Consider the following 17,328-nt stretch of genomic DNA (forward strand, 5'->3'; position numbering starts at 1 on the left):
TTTAAAATTTGATTTATTTTGTAAAGTAAAGATGTTTCGAATAATAGGGTTGCGTTTATTATCGAGTGTTACTTTTTTACTTGCTGTGTTTTGTTGGTGTGAAAGAAAAGGTGCAGCGAAAAAGGATTAAGTTTGTGATTTGAAGGAATGAAATCGAACTTGACAGCGAATATAGTAGCTACACTTATAGCATTGATTAGAATTTAAGAGCAAATATTCGTTCACTAGATAGCTAGGCCGCCAGTTTTGTTTTACTCACAATCATGCCACAAGTTGAACAAAAAATACGACTTGGCTAACTAATAAATGAATATTTGCCATAAAATTGTTATAAATGTTAAAAATGCACCAACCAGCTTGATCACCAATTTCTATTTTATTCCTTTAAGTCGTACACTCAGTCCTCTTTTGGCCACACCTTTTTCACACTAAAGATGTTTTTTATTAGATGTGTTGTATCTATAACTATAGAGTTATTCAAAGGCTATGTTACCAATGTAGGAAGATGTATAATCATAATTAACTTTACTTATTAGACAGACGAGTACTTAGCCAAAGTAAAAACTTAGTAGGTTTTGATATTCTTCAAGTAGCCAAAATTTAAAACCGTACATCATAAAATTTGAATGACATAAATTTAATTAGTAAAATAAAAATTATGATAGTTATGACTTTATCTTACAAAGTTTGAAAACCGTAAAAGAAATAATAAGAACAAAACTATTCAGATAATATAATATTATTATGTTAACAAGTAACATTTTTCCTCCCCACTAGCTGCAGTAATGTCTCATTTTACAGTGATGGTATGATAATAAGTAACATTTTAAAAGTTAGCTATGTAACAACACTGTAATCAAATATTTATTTTTGACATGAAAGAATAGACTTCCACTATAAAAACATAGTATTCTGGATTAATCAGTGTTGGCCATATACTTCTAAAATACTCTTAAGTAACTTAATAGAAAAAAAGTTAAAATAACAGTAATATATTTTGTATCAGTAGGTTATAATCTGGTTTCAAAGATTTTATCTTTAGTTCTAGTACTGAGATTGATATAGAAAAAAAAGCAGTTAAAACGAACATCGCAAGTTTGTGTACTTGAAATTAAACAATTATATCTATAATGATATTTTTTAAAAATTAAACCATTCATTAACTGGATATCTGCTTTCATTTTTTTTTAAAGTTGCTACTTATTCTGTAATATCGATTGCATTTTTAGCTATTTTAGACATCAACGATATAACAATTATCTTTCTCACGAGAATAATAAATTTAAACAATGAAACGTCGATCATGTGACAAGAGTATTTTATAAGATATCGTAACTTTGATGAAAACAACTCTGTATAGTCTAGACGCATTATTACAGTATCTCAAAAAATTCCAGGCATAAGGATTTACCATTGCAACGTCTAGTCACGTTCATATCGTTGTATTACCTTAGAAATAATTCGTTTGACTAAGGCTTTAACTGGATTGCTGTGGACTCCAGCTGTTTTGATTTCAGGATAACTCAGAAAAGCTTTCACAGTAATTGATAACCCAATCATATAAAAACACAGACTTGGAATTTTTTTTTAAATAGGATATGTTAGTGTAACTACCTCTCATTGTTTTTTATTGAACCTCCACCTCTAGATCTGCGTCTACTAACATAACATTAGATAACACAATAATTAATTCATGAAAAAACTGAGCAGAATAAATTTGGATCCGTCCTTTATATCCATGCCTGCATATACAACTTTTAAAAAATCCAGTTATTGATTCATGATAATAATGGAGAGGGTCAAAACCCTTTAGATCGCCCCTCCTCGTAGATTTGCCTCTATTTATACAACATTAAGTAATGTAATTATTAATTGTTTAGATTAAATTAAATTCTACTAAAAATGGATCGAAAGTCCAGGTTTTTACCAAGTTACAGAACTGTTTATACAGCAGTAAAGGGTGCAGTCACATATTTGTAAGTTAGAAATATAACACATGAGAAAAAAAAAGATAAATTGACACTTAAATAGCCCAAAAGTTGGTTATTGGTACTGCCTGCCACTTGTTTTCCCGCTATTCAGCAGGCTAAAAATAGTGACTAACAAATAGTCTTATTAACATTGTATTAACAAAAACAATAGCTATGGAAATTAGACCCGAGACAATCAAATCATATGCTTCCTTTCTCTATTGTGTAACTTTCTGCTTAACAACAGACAAACGTAATGACAGTATTTCAATTACTTGGATAGTTGGAATAATCGAAAACAGTAAATCATCAGAAACCCTAATTTCCATTACTATATGCATGCCAATGGTAGAGCGGTATGTCTACTGACTTAGAACGCAAGAAACTGGGTTTCGATACTCCTGGTGGACATAAAACAAATAGCCCACTATGTAGCTTTATGCTTAACTACAAACGAACTATTAGTTGACTATCTTCGCGACACTCGATTTAATCGTAATTCCAGTTAATCGATTGTTAGAATTATAGGAAACAGTAATTATTGGAAACGTTAATTTCGATTATTTAATTATTTTTGTGGCATAACATTAATTGATTAATTGTAATTTTCATTATTATTTTGGTTTATGAGACACTGATCGATCTAATTGCTGCTCCTAGTTAATTGTTTGAATTGTTCATCTCTCTAGTGTTAGTAATGTGCTGTGCTTGAACCATTCTTTCTAGGACATCTTTTAGTGTCCTAGATTAATTGACGAGGCATGATGCATCTCCAAAAATGCGTCTCGTATTTACTGTGTGGGATTGGTGATATACGAATATCCAGTTGGTTAAAACAACCTCTTCGGAGATTGTGACAATTAGTTTAGAATGCAGAAGCGCATTCGATGATCTTTGTAATGATGTAATCAATGGTACTGTTCCTCTTTAGATTCATAATTGGGTTTTTTTCGGATGTCAAATCTCTACTATCATCATATATTTCACCTTCCTATTTGAAAATGGAGTTGTAATTAATTTCAAATCTCTCTAAATGATTGTGCTTCTTTTTATTTAAATACAGGATGAAACGTGATTCATAAAAAAATATATTGGTCCATGTGTCATTTTTTCACTGAAAACGCTCTTGGCACCATTGTAGGCGAGCAGGTTTGTGTCTTGCTATGAATAGGATGCATCTAATTGAGTATTTGTACACTGGCATGGTGTCCAGTTGTGGCTGGTAACACTTGATTCTGTATTGGAACAAGTACCCTACTAGTGCAGCGAGCCACAATCTTCAGATGACAGTATATTTATGGTGAGGAGCAGGATGTGCCTTATTCACCTACATCGTTGCTTGGAAGAGATTACACATCCTGCTTACGACACCCTTACAATAAATTCTGCAGCAGCCTGTTCTGCTTTGCCAGCTTTCTTTCGTCGTGTTGTTGTCGTCATGAAATAAAATTATTTGTATATTTATTTGTTTGTTTTGTATTTCGCGCAAAGCTACGGGGGCTATCCGCACTAGCCGTCTCTAATTTAGCAGTGAAAGGCTAAAGGGAAGGCAGCTAGTTATCACCATCCACCGTCAACTTTCGGGCTACTCTTTTACCAACAAATAGTAGAATTCACCACCATATTTTAACGCCCCCTCGGTTGAAAAAGCGGGTATGTGTGGTGGGACGAAGATTCGAACCCGCGCTCCCTGGATTGCGACTCGAGTGCCCTAACTGCCCGCTCATTGCTAGATTAGAAAATTATTCATAGCGAACAATTCTCTAAACATTGTTCTGTCTCCACATTGTACCAAAGATCAACCAGCTTGGAGAAAAAGTATAATGTGTTTCCAGCATACATTTCAATTAAAAGATTGTCCCTTAATTCAGTGTTTTTACAAACTGTGGGGCATGTCCATCTGACTTGAAAGCCCAAAAATAACGACAGAAGAAGTAAAAGAGTTCGATACGACTATAAGCTAACAACACTATCATTTTCCACTCATAGCTTTGTTTTTGCACTAACTTTTACTCACTCCTTACGTCCTCTTCTGATACATGGTAAATTTACGGATTTACAACGCTAAAATCAGGGGTTCCATTCCCTTAATTGACTCAGCAGCTAGCCTGATGTGGCTTTGATATAAGAAAACACACACACTCACTCCTTACAAACATTTTTCATTGTATTTTTATTAAAAACTCTGTGATACCTTTCGTAGGTATCCCACACTCTCGAACCATATCGCTTTCTAGCAGGCTCGTCCACATGCTCGGCAGTTAAGACGTCAGAGCTAGAGGGAATCTTGAATTGAAATCACAACTAGCGTCTCTTCCACCATCAGTTACAAAGTCATATGGGGCAAGATTCGAAAGGTCAGTGGGCAGTATAACTCTGTCCCTCTTTTGATCTTGCTCTCTGATGGCCAGAAAGTAGCTGATGCCCAGAGCATTGCCGATATTATCAGTGAAAGCTTTTGTCGGATATCTAGCACTTCTGTTTCATTCTCCACTTTCTTAGCCATCAAGACTCGGGTGGAGCGGTCATCTCTTTCCTTTCGAGCTGATCGCCTTTATGACTATAATTGCCCCTTTACACTCATGGAACTCAAACTGGTCCTTCATCGGTCTAGCAATACATTGGTCGGACCTGATAATATACACTACGATATGCTGCACCATATATCTCCTGCTTCTCTTGCAATTCCGCTGGTTGTTTTTAACCGGATCTGGCAGGAGAATGTTTTTCCTGATGCATGGTGCCAGGCTATTGTCCTACCTTTCTCTATGCCTGGATTCCTATCCAAAAAGGATTCCTTCAAACTGCCATCCAATTGCTGTGACGAGCTGTGTCTGTTAGATCTTAGAGATAATTGTTGTTGTTCGTCTTGATTGGTTCCTTGAATCAAACAACCTCCTGTAGCTTACTCAGTTTGGGTTCCGATAACAGCGTGCTACCATGGACCACCTGATTCGACTTGAAACGTCGATCAGAGAAGCCTTTCTCAAACAACAATATAGTGTATCAATATTCTTTGACCTTGAGAAGGCTTATGATACTACGTGGAGGTATGGTATTTTGCGAGACCTCCACTTATATGGGTTACGTGGCCATTTGCCCATTTTTAATAAAAAAATTTTAATGGACAGGCGATTCCAAGTTGGTGTAGGTTCGATACTTTCCTATTCTTTCCCACAGGAACTTGGAGTCCCATCAGGGCTGTGTTTCAGTGCCACACTTTTCAGTGTAAAGATTAGTGCCAACACTGAAGAACTCCCTCTTACTGTTGCAAACGGGCTGTATGTCAAAGACTTTCACATCTCTTATCAGTCATCGAACATGAAGTTTATTGAGCGGCAGCTGTAGACTGTCCTCAGTCGTTTACTAAAGTGGACCACAGCAAACGGTTTTAACTTCTCTCTCTCTGAAACCGTATACATTCACTTTTGTCGCCGAACGGGGTATTCAATCCGATTCTGAACTCCATGTCAGTGACATTTGTGCTTCCCGTGGTCCCTGAGACATAGTTCATGGGGCTTATCTTTGACCGTAAGCTGAGCACTGAACATCCTCCGTGTCCTCTCTTCCACTAGTTGGAGAGGGGATCGGAGTTCTATGCTAAAGATATATCGTGCTGTTATTCAATCGAAACTAGATTACGGGTCTCTGGCTCTTCGAGGACCTCAGACTTGAAAAATGCTGGATTCCCTTCATCATCAGGGACTTCAGCTCTGCACCGGTGCTTTCCACACTTCTCCAACTCAGAGTTTGTCCACAGAGTCTCATGAACCTCCTCTATACCTCTGCAGTTTGCAACTGTCTTTACTATATGTTTCAAAACGTTGGTCCTTACCACAGCATCCGACCTGGGGATGTGTTTTCCTTCCTCAGTGGGCCATACTTTTTCAGAACAAACGATCTTCCATTGTTCCTTTTGGCCTTCGTATCCAGGAGCAGTGGGATGAATTGGGTTTGTCTTTGGATAACATTGCTGTATCCTCTTATCAGTCCATCCTACCATGGCTTATTACCATCTGCAAATGTAACCTTTCTTTACATCATCTGAAAAAAGCGGATACTTCTGATAGGAAGTACCGTCTTTTATTTGCTGAACATCTTTCGAACCATCCTCCCATTCTTATTTATACATATGGCTCGAAATCAGGTTACTCTGTGGACTCTGCTATGGTTTGTTGTGGTTCGGTGGTTGTGCACAGAATCCCCTCTACAGATTCTGTGTTCACTGCCGAAATGTATGTCATTTCTCTTGCCCTGGATCACATAGAAGCTAAGCAGTACTCGAATTCTACTATTTATACCAATCCGTTTAGTTCTGTACTGGCCCTGGAATCGCTTCACGTTAGTTTTCACCCTGTTCTCGCCGATATTCAAAACCGACTGGCCTATTTCTCTTTATCATCTACTTCTCTCCAGATTTCTCTGGATACCGGGCCACGTTGGTATTCGTGGGATCGGGTTCGCCGACATTGCAGCTAAATCTGTCTCTATGGCACTATCACTGCTCTACCTGTTCCATACATGGACTGTGGTCCTGTATTCAAGTCTCGGCTCCGTGCCAGTTGGCAGTCGACTTGAAGTGAGCAACGTGAAAACAAGCTTTTCCAAATAAAACCCTCTATTGGACTTTGGCTGTCTTGTTTCCGTAATGATCGGAAGAGGAAGTTGTTCTAACTAGACTACCCATTGGTCACAGTTTTTTAACTCATCGTTTTCTTTTATCTGGGACTGATGCACCAATGTGTGGTGTGTGTAACACTCAGGTCACAATAAGCTACATTTTGCCATCGTTACGACTCTCAACGACGGCACCATTTTAAACATGTTTTGTCTCAAGACTTATCCATAACGTTAGACTGTGTTATTGGTGATGGTGACCGGGACTGACATAGTGTTTAACATGCCCCGACTATTATTGGAGTCCATAGTTCATATTATTACCACCAAAATACTCTTTGCACTTTGGAACCATTGGCGCGATATAAGAATAACAATCAAATCTTACCCTCCGGTCAGACAAGATTAGCCTGTTAGTGCTTTTAACTAGATGCCTTCTCTCTATCACTTCATAATTGAAAACAGTTATGCACGGGTACTTCTTGTATAGTTCTGTTCAAAGCCCTAAGATTTTTCGTAATTTGCGATGTATGAGACGCAATTCTTCAAAAAAAAGGGGGGGATCTCAAACCCCCCCTTGCTTCCTACACACCAAATGTAAAAAATATTTTATGCCTCCCTATGGCGAGTTAGGAATGTTCTTGTTTCTGTAATGTTTAAAAGTACTAAACCTTTTTTTTTATTTCCCAGTGTGGAAACTGTAATAAAAGTATTAGGTTGAGGAATAATTCGTGAGCGTTTTTAAATAATTTCATTCAAGCATTACATGCAAGACTATACAATACTTCAATGCATGAACACATTACATCCAAAACATTTATTATGATACTTTATTTCATGTAATACCTAGGTATATAGTATGCATTGTTTTAAACGAAATTGCAAGAAATTAAATGCGAAAAGCAGATGGTGTCGAAAATGCTCGATTTTGTCCACTTGACATTCCATTTAATGAGCTGAAAATGAAAGCAAAAATTAAAGACAAATGAAAATCAAACATACCATCTATTAGAGCAAAAAATTATCTACCAAATGACATGAAATATTTTGCGAAAGCGTTTCATTTATGAATATTTTTTTAACTTGAAAAAACGCTCACGAATTATTCCTCAACCTAATATTTAAAAAATGTGATGTGAGGAATTCCCTTAATGACATCAAAGATGATATTGTTTGAGGATAAGTTTATTTGGTTTTTTTTATTTCGCGCAAAGCTACACGAGGGCTATCTGCGCCAGCCGTCCCTAGTTTAGCAGTGTAAGACTAGACTCACTAGAGGGAAGGCAGCTAGTAATCACAACCCACTGCCAATTCTTGAGGTACTCTTTTACTAACGGATAGTGAGATTGACCGTCACATTATAACGCCCCCATGGCTGAAAGGGCGAGCATGTTTGGTGTGACGGGTATTCGAACCCGCGACCCTCAAATAACGATTCGAATGCCTTAACCACCTGACCATGCCAGGCCTTTGAGGACAAGTGTGAGTGAATTTTCAAAACTTGTTTTCAGTGATGCAAAATAATATTTTGAAAGTTTTCATAATGATTGAACAAGGTTTTGATGTAAATGTATGAAACAACTATATTTTAGTTTATTATAAACACTACATTTGAAGTATTCTAAATAATAATAAAGGATTATTCTGATGTTGAACAAGTAAATAAATAATAACCATAAAAATTTCTTTTTTCCTGAAGATAGTCTTGAAAATAGGGGTGCGTCTTATACACCGAAAAATACGGTATATACAAATATTTGTTGTTGTTTTCTCTTTGTACTTTTAAAAACATATTCGAAAACTAAAAAGTAGTTGAGTTAAAGCATAATTCTTCAGAAATGTTCCAGAAACTGATTCGATTCCCTTGGTGGACTCAGCAGGTAGCCCGATGTGGCTTTACTATATGAAAACACACACATACTTCAGAAACTGAGCGTTGCAAATGGCACGATTATCGTTATTGGTGTCATTTGGTGACAAGTTCAGTCGTAGTTGTTAGATTAATAAAGTTTTCATTTGAGATATTTTACTCTTTGTATTACAGAGGATTAATCTCTTTTTTATTATTATTGTGCTATGTTTATATACATAATGATTAGGACTTCTCTGCACAAAACACGCGCTTACATATGCGTGCATTTTATAAAATAATTAATAAGGCCGACCATGTGTTGATTTAGGTATTTTTGTGTCTCATAGATACAGATGATTTTTATGGTTATGGTTGCACAACTATAAAAAGTCATGATACTTGGTTTAGAATTTCTTTTTTTCCCAAACGACTGTCAAAAGATATCTGCCATGAGATTCTATCAATTGACAACCGTATGTATGTCATTAAAATAAACTGTTGGTCCTTTGAGTCCTTTTTTAGAGCGAATAATATCTATAATGCACCTGAATATCGTTACAGATCGTACTACCTCATAACACCATATTTACACCCGATAGACACGAGCTATCTCTAGTTAGTAATAAACTGTCCGTTGCGCTCGTATTAGGGTCTGGCATGGCCTAGCGCGTTAAGGCGTGCGCTTCGTAATCTGAGGGTCGCGGGTTCGCGCCCAAGTCGCGCCAAACATGCTTGCCCTCCCAGCCGTGGGGGCGTTATAATGTTACGATCAATCCCACTATTCGTTGGTAAAAGAGTAGCCCAAGAGTTGGCGGTGGGTGGTGATGACTAGCTGCCTTCCCTCTAGTCTTACACTGCTAAATTAGGGACGGCTAGCACAGATAGCCCTCGAGTAGCTTTGTGCGAAATTCCAATAACCAATGCTCTCGTATTATTTCAAATTGATTCGGAGAACGTTGCGACATCTTTAGTCATCTTTCTGAACCAGCATAGGAATCTCAGGTTTCCAAACAATTTAATTATTTTTAGGATCAAGTTTATTGTCATGGTAATTCTCTAACAATGTGTGTGAACCAGTTATATAGCACACTTTTCGATTAAAGTTGAAAAAGAGCACTTATACCTGTGTTTTGTAGAATATCAGTGTACATTTGTTCCATGTTAAAAATGAAAACTAAAATACTGTTATTTTCGTTCTACTGCATATTGAGGCAACGTCTGTCAATACAGTTTATAGGCAGCTTTCATGAGTTGGCAAATGGAAAACAAAATACGGGTTCTACTACCAGTATTGTTGCACATTTATCATGTCAGATGCTTTGTGATCAACGTTACTTCATGACGTCCAAATCAGTCAAAGAAGGTAAAATTGTAGTTCCCTAACATCAAGCCATTACTTCTAAAGATGCCTGATTGAATTATCAGTAGTTTTAGTTTCTATTAAACCTATTTCAGGCTTTTATCATCCATTATTGTCAGAATTGTTTTCTTTTATTTTTTTCTTTCAAGGCAATGAAATAGAGAAACGAGTATATTTTTATTAGCTGACAACTTATATATATATATATAATATAATGTATAGTTTATGGGATTTTCTATCGTTTTCAGTTATAACTACAGAATAGGGGCCATGATTTAAGTAACGCCGTGAACTTACTAATAATCTATGTTTTAATTGTGTGTGTGTGTGTGTATATTTTTCTCGAGCAACTAATGAGTCTTTAAAAATTAATTATCTTAATCTGCAAGATTACCTCAAACTGGCTTAAGTGCTAGAAACTAACATTAAGAATGAAAGCGTTGTATACGAAAACTGCTATATTACTGGCAAATAACGACCTTTATTATGTTTTGTTTTTGAAGCCTAAGCTACGCAACTGGCAGTTTGTGCTCTGCCCATTGCTCGTGTCGACTAATTGTAATGTTATAAGCCCTTAGTGTTACCACTTTGTAGCATTCGTTGTGGGTAGTTTTTGTTTTGTCATTAAGCACAAAGCTACACAATGAGCTACCTATGTTATGCCCACCACAGACAGCGAAACCCGGTTTCTAACGTAGTACATCCGAAGGCATACTGCTGTGCCACTGGAAGCCCGTTATTGAACAGATGGTGTATGATTGATTGGCAATGGATGTTGTTTTCAAAGTTATGCCTTGTATTACATAAAAACTCCGTTGTTTGTGGATGATGTGAAGTTCGTTCTTCATTATATTAAAAATCAAGGTTAAAACGTTTTTCCACGTGGTAAATGTATGTATGTAATCATTCTGAGCGAACAGCTGGGCATGTTAGTTGTTCATAAGCTGACAACACTTGTATTGATAAATTTTACGTAATACAGGTATTCCGTACACATAAAAGTTATAAATGTTGGTCGGAGCTCAGACAGCCCATCGTGTATTTTTGTGTTTAACAACAAACAACAGGGCGGGCATGTTCAGGTGGTAAGGGCTTTAGGCTCACAACCTAAGGGTCGCGGATTCGAATCTTCATTCCACCAAACATGCTCGCCCTTTCAGCCGTAGAAACATTACAACGTTACAGTATATCCCACTATTCATTGGTAAAAGATTAGCCCAACAGTTGAGGATGGGTAGTGATGACTAGCTGCCTTTCCTCTAATCTTACACTGTTAAATTAAGGACAGCTAACGCAGACAGCCCTTATGTAACTTTGCGCGAAATTCAAAACAAACAGAAAATATTTTATCTCCCTTATCGTGGTGCCATCTGGTACATTATACAATATTAAAAGTTTGTGTACATGTACTGTTGACCTCATAAGTACAACCTTGACATTAAAATAAACATGATCCTATCTATTTTATTTTATTCATTAAATACTATGTTGTTGTTGTTGTTTTATTAGAATTGTTGCTTTTAATTCCCTTATATTTATTTAACATTAATGTCACAACGGATAATTATTCTGTTTTTAGATTCACGGAGATCTTTTATTCATGTTCTAAAAGCTATTACAATCCATAAATTATACTCTGTCAATACTTTCTAGTTAATTAATGCTTGCTCTATTAGCCCTTGTCCTTTATAATGTTTCTTCCAATCCCACTATTCGTTGGTAAAAAGTAGGTCAAGAATTGGCAATGGGTGATATTGACTAGTCGCCTTCCCTCTAGTTTTACGACTTTAATATTAGGTGCGGATACACTCGAGTATCATTGCGCGAAATTAAAAACAAAAACAGAAGACACAGTTGGTGTTAAGTTTATTCACAGTTTTGTACCTATTGCTATATTGTAAAGCTTGTAAATAAGATTATTTGGAATGGCATATTAAACTATGTTTACTTTTTCAGGGAATTTTTAGTAGTTCAACATTTTTAAACATTATTGAAAAGAAAATTCCTTTTATCTAACGCGCTTTCCAAATAATTTATTCCCTCCATTAATATGCTTCTTTTCAATTACAATTACAGTTGGTCAGTACTTTTTTTTTAACTTTTATTTTTTGAGACTCATGATGAGCCAACAACAAGTTAGATATGAGTTTAGCTATTAGATATTAGTCTGCGTAGCTTTGCGCTGAAAAATGAACAAACCTATTACAGTTGTAAAATAATAGTTAACTGTATGCTATACTGCTGTGCCCATTGCGGGAAATTGAAAACTCCGGATTCTAGAGTTGTAAGTGCGTGTATTTACCACAAACTCATTGAGTGCCGAAAAGAATTAGCCACAATAAGAAATAAAAAACAGAAATTATTTGTGTTAAACCACCGTTGGGAAACTGTGACTACTTGAACTTTAAATATTAACCCTAAATATGTCTGAATGCTGGCAGACAATCGCTGACCTAAGCCTAACTGAACATTTCTCGTAATATTAATTAATTCATATTGTTCATTTACATTTTGTTTTGTTCAAAGTAGTTCGATGATTCTCAAAGCATTAACGTTTTACGCTGACATAAGTAATAACTGCTTTCTAACATTGTATTTATTTTTGAATAGGAATACAAAATGGCGGAATGTCCAAGGACAGTTGATACCATAACTGGAGATATAACGAACGACACTCTGTTTGTTGACGTCAACACTTCCATTTTCGTAAATTCCAGAACAATAGAGCTACAATCAGACATTCATCGCCTTAAGTTCCTTGGATACGGTGTTATAGGTTCCGTTGTGATCGGTTTGGGCATCTTGGGAAATTTAATTAACTTAGCGGTACTTACCCGGCCTAACCTTAAAGGTGTAACCTTTGTGTACCTTACTTGGTTGGCTTCTTCTGATCTAATGACCCTTTTGGTCAGTGTGACCTCTTTACTCCGACTTCATGGAATTCAGCCTCGAAGTTTTGCTGCATCTTTGTATTATGCGTATGTGGAGTTAGCTCTTGTTAACGCCTTCATGGCGAGCAGTGTTTTTCTGGTTGTTGCTCTAACCATTGACCGCTACTTCTCGATTTGTTTGCCAACCAGGTACAAAGAAGTCCACAATGACCACAGAGCTCGAAGATCAATAATAGCTGCGTATGTATTAGCGTTCTGCATCTACGTGCCCATTTGTTTCCAGAAGGAACCCGTTCCTGTACTGAACCAATGGAATGAAACTATCTACGTTGCCTGTGAGAACCAGAATGTATTTAATCACACTGGCTTCCGATTTTACTTGCTGATAAAAGAAATCATCGTGAGGATTGGACCAGTGATCCTTCTAGCCATCTTGAATATTACGATCATTGTAGCCTTTAGAAGGACAGTCCGCAAACGGAGAGAGCTTCTAAACAACTTAAACAGTAACTACAGCCAAAAAGAGAGCAACAGGAAGTTTAGAGAAGAGCGTCGTCTGGTAGTCTTATTAGGCGGAATTGTAATTCTCTTCTTTGTTTGCATGACTCCTGCTGCCGTCTTGACCCTCCTGAACAGCGACCACAAAGAACTCGATTTTGGCTTCCAGCTGTTTCGGGCGATCGCCAACGTTTTAGAACTAGCAAACTTCGCCATGAACTTCTACGTGTATTGTCTATGTAGCACCGAGATTAGGAGGACGTTTCTACGACTCTTTGGGTGCATTCACACGAAACTTCCAGAAAAAAGTTACATCAGCCGACATTCCTTGGAAAGCAGCACGAGAATGTAAACAGAAATAGTTTATTTCTGTTGTTCATTTCTTGTTATAACGGCTTGTTTATTGTTCATTTGTCTTTATCGTTGTGGCTGTGTAAAAATAATAAAGATTTGTCGTATATCTGTAGGTCTTTTATTAACCATGATTTATTGAAGAATCGCTCAACTAGTACTTTTTATTTAACAGATATTTCATAATGTTGTGGCTTTTGAAGGCTTTAAATAGAAATCGCTAACGGAGAACTAAACTTGCAACCATTGTCAAGAAAAAAATATCAAACATTAAATTATAATATTAAACAAATTGTTCCTTAAGGTTTTTACTTTTTCAGACGTTTCGTCAGTATCTTGTTGGCTATCTTCAATTTTATTGAGTATAAAAAGAATACGTAATTGAAGTATAATAGCCCTAATATCTTTCTTTGATGCTTCAACAAAATTAATTTCAAGAATTTTTCAAGATGTTTCTTATACGTGACAATATTTAAAAGATTTACGTGCTTAGAACCCCTTTATCTAGAAACAAAAATGTCTTCTAGCGAAAAACATTACAGTTTTAAACATACAAAACAAAACAACCCTTTTGAACGTTATGGATTTTTTTCTTTAAAAAATGGCAAATGTCATTTCAACAGATGATCAATCCTCTGATTAACACCAAATATCACAACAACAAAATCGCTGTGTGTTTCAGATACGCACGCACATAAATGTTACTCAAGGACTATGTGGGATCTGATATTGCTATATGGTTAAGGCATTTGACTTACAGCCTGCATATTGCAGGTTCGAATTTTGTCATTAAAATGCTCGCCCTTTCATCCATAAGGTATTATACTGTATGGTCAATCCAATTATTCTTTGGTAAAAAGTTACCCAAGAGTCTATCGCTCCAAAATTAGGGATAACTGGCATAGATAGTCCTCGAATAGACTTCTATGAAATTCAATAAACAAACTAAACCAAGGACTATCTGCTATATCCATTCCTAACTTTAAACTTATTGACTAGATAGAATGCACCTATCCGATAGCATCCACCGATAACTTTCCAATTCATCTTATCGAATAGCGGGAATTGATCGACATTCTGTTAAAGCACCCACAGCCTCAGAGTATGGAGGACGATTATTCGTCAATGGGAGAAAAGGTACTGAACCTTTATTTCATTGTCCAGTTTCTATATACAAAAATTCACAACACAGCATCAAAATGAAGAGACTGTGAAAGTTTCTTTCCTTTTGTATAACATAAGTTTAAAGTTAATGATTTAATTATATTTAAAATAAAGATTAATGAGAGTAAATATACTTGTTTTGTTTTGAATTTCTAGCAAAACTACACAGGGGCTATCTGCGCTAGCCTTCCCTAATTTTGCAGTGTAAAACTAGAGGGAAGGCAGCTAGTCATCACCATACACCGCCAACTTTCGTAACTCTTTTACCAACGAATGGTGGGATTGACCGTGACATTATAACGCCCCCACGGCTGAAAGGGCGAGTATGTTTGATATGAATGGGATTCGAACCCGCGATCCTTAGATTACGAGTCGAGTACCTTAACCAGCTGCCCATGCCGAGCTAAAAAATATACGTTTTTGCAACTCACTAGATAGTGATAATACAATCACTAACTATAAAATGCTTATTCGCTTTGTCACTCTGGCAAGAACGCTTTCGCGTTCCTTTTTTAGCCGCATCTCATAGAATGGCTCTTTCAAGCACAAGCTGTTAGCTCCATCAACTCTTAACCGATTTGGACTCAGTGGGTCATGTCCAGATTCTTACAGATTAATTTAATTTAATCCTTCATAAAAGTATTTCAGTTTGAGATCCTGATGGGTAATGAAATAAAATCTGGTATACTCGTGCCTCACGCTTGCTATTGCTCACGCACATACAGTTAATAAAAAGGAGGGAATCTCAGATTAATTTGTTCTCCTCCCCCTAAAATAATTTCAAATCCAGCAGTTATAGAGAATCCCCCTTTTTTGGCAATACTCAACAATACACATTGTCCCTCAGCAACAAAACTATCCCCTGATTGTTCCTAGGCCATCTATGGTGCCTGTTTTGAATGACCATTTATCATGTTGATTTGTTAGAAAGGTTTGTTTTTATTCTATATTTTTGATAATTTCAGTGATACATATCAACCAAATAGTTTAAAGCAGAAGTTTTATGGCATTGTGTTGTAGCCAAAAGCGAAATAAAATATACTAAGTACTGTTTTAGTTAAACCTTAAGTAACGTTTATGTATTGAAATTAGACTATAAATAGGCCTACAATTACAAACGTTATGCAGCGAGTGTTTAAAAAGTTTTAAGTGGTGAATACATGTTAATTGTAATTTGGGGGGTGATTTAACACATATTATCTACTTGGCCTTAAAACATAAAGAAAAACGTTTATTAATACCGAATATATTTTGTCCTTTCCACAGACAAAAAGAGTTGAAACTTTTTTAGGAATGTCGTACCGTGTTTTATACTTTCTGACCTAGAAGACAGTGAAGTCTTAACAGTACTCTTTAATTATCTTTCAGAGTGCAAACACATTTTTGATCAAGATAAGCGTTTCATTTTACTAAGTAGTTTTTAACTAACAATGTGATTATTAAAGACTTACTTCAAGGCTGATGGAATAAGTGTAGAGTGGGATAATTATAGAGGTACAAAGAAATTAATTTTAGTTAAATTTTATAATTTTCGTTAACCATTCAACAATAATTTTTCCGCCATTTTTGACGAGCTTTTATACTAGTAAAAATATAATAACGGCAAAAATATATTATTTTCGATTACATTGAACAAGAAAACATTTGCTGCTGGAAAAAACTCAAATGATTGTGGGTAATTTGATGGTGTTGGTTTAAAAACGTAGTCAAAATTTGTCGATTACCTCCAGATTCTGAGCTATTTTAATATATCAGTATTTCATCAGCACTATCCGAAACATCATGCCATCAACTCAGTACAATATGCTGTGAAATTAAGGTTACTTGAATAATTTACTGGGTAAAAGACATTTTTTGTATTGATGTAAAATTCGAAATACACTATATGGCCAAAAGTAAGTGAACACCCGACCATCACATCCACATGTGCTTGTTGAACATCTCATTCCAAAACTATGGGCGTTAATATGGAGTTGGTACTCCTTTGCTGCTATAACAGTCTCCACTTTTCTGGTAAGACTTTTCACTAGATTTTGGAATATAAGTGCGGGGATTCTCTCCTATTCAGCCACAAGAGCATTAGTGAGGTCGGGCGAGAAGGCCTGGTTCGCAGTCGGTGTTCCAATTCATCCCAAAAGTGTTCGATGGGGATAGGATCAGGGCTTTGTGCAAGCCAGTCACATTATTCCATACCAGCCTTGGCAAACCATGTCTTTATGAACTTTGGGCACTGGGGCATTGTCATGTGAAACAAAAAAGGTCCTTCCCAAACTGTTGCCACAAAATTGGAAGCAGAGAATTCTCTAGAATGTCATTGTATGCTGTAGCATTAAGCTTTCCCTTCACTGGAAATAAAGAGCCAAGCTCAAACCATGAAAAACAGCCCCAGACCATTATTCCTCCTCCAGAAAAAATTACGGTTGGTACTATTCATTCAGGTAGATAGCGTCCTCCTGGCATCTGTCAAACCCAGATTCATCCGTTCATTTCCAAACTACCTTTGGGGTTGTGGGCGGTACCTTAAATTTTTTTCTGCATTACAAAAGTTTGTTTGTTGTATTAACAGGAAAAGAATCGCTGTATAAGAAGAAATAAAATAAGAATAAATTAATGTGATAAAGTAAT

General features: G+C 36.3%; 2 protein-coding genes across 9 annotated transcripts in view; one reads left to right on the top strand and one right to left on the bottom strand.

Annotated features, from left to right (window-relative positions):
* The window catches only part of LOC143252231 (tRNA methyltransferase 10 homolog B-like), a 196,995-nt gene extending 183,347 nt beyond the window's left edge, over positions 1–13,648 (top strand). For 2 of the 7 annotated variants that reach the window (XM_076504043.1, XM_076504046.1), the window contains one exon: positions 12,410–12,592. In XM_076504043.1, the coding sequence (XP_076360158.1) occupies positions 12,410–12,444 (35 nt within the window). In that variant the 3' untranslated portion in view covers positions 12,445–12,592. Of the gene's footprint in view, positions 1–9,140; positions 9,803–12,409 lie in introns of those variants that run through there. The other 5 variants (XM_076504042.1, XM_076504045.1, XM_076504036.1 and 2 more) reach the window with 3 other exon arrangements.
* Positions 13,649–15,644: 1,996 nt separating this feature from the next.
* Positions 15,645–17,328, bottom strand: part of LOC143252230 (uncharacterized) — a 42,298-nt gene continuing 40,614 nt past the window's right edge. For both annotated transcript variants that reach the window (XR_013028891.1, XR_013028890.1), the window contains exon 2: positions 15,645–17,280. The gene's annotated coding sequence lies outside the window, so the exon portion shown is untranslated. The remainder of the gene's footprint in view (positions 17,281–17,328) is intronic.

Source organism: Tachypleus tridentatus, chromosome 6 (assembly GCF_004210375.1).
Source record: "Tachypleus tridentatus isolate NWPU-2018 chromosome 6, ASM421037v1, whole genome shotgun sequence".
Lineage (NCBI taxonomy): Eukaryota > Metazoa > Arthropoda > Merostomata > Xiphosura > Limulidae > Tachypleus > Tachypleus tridentatus.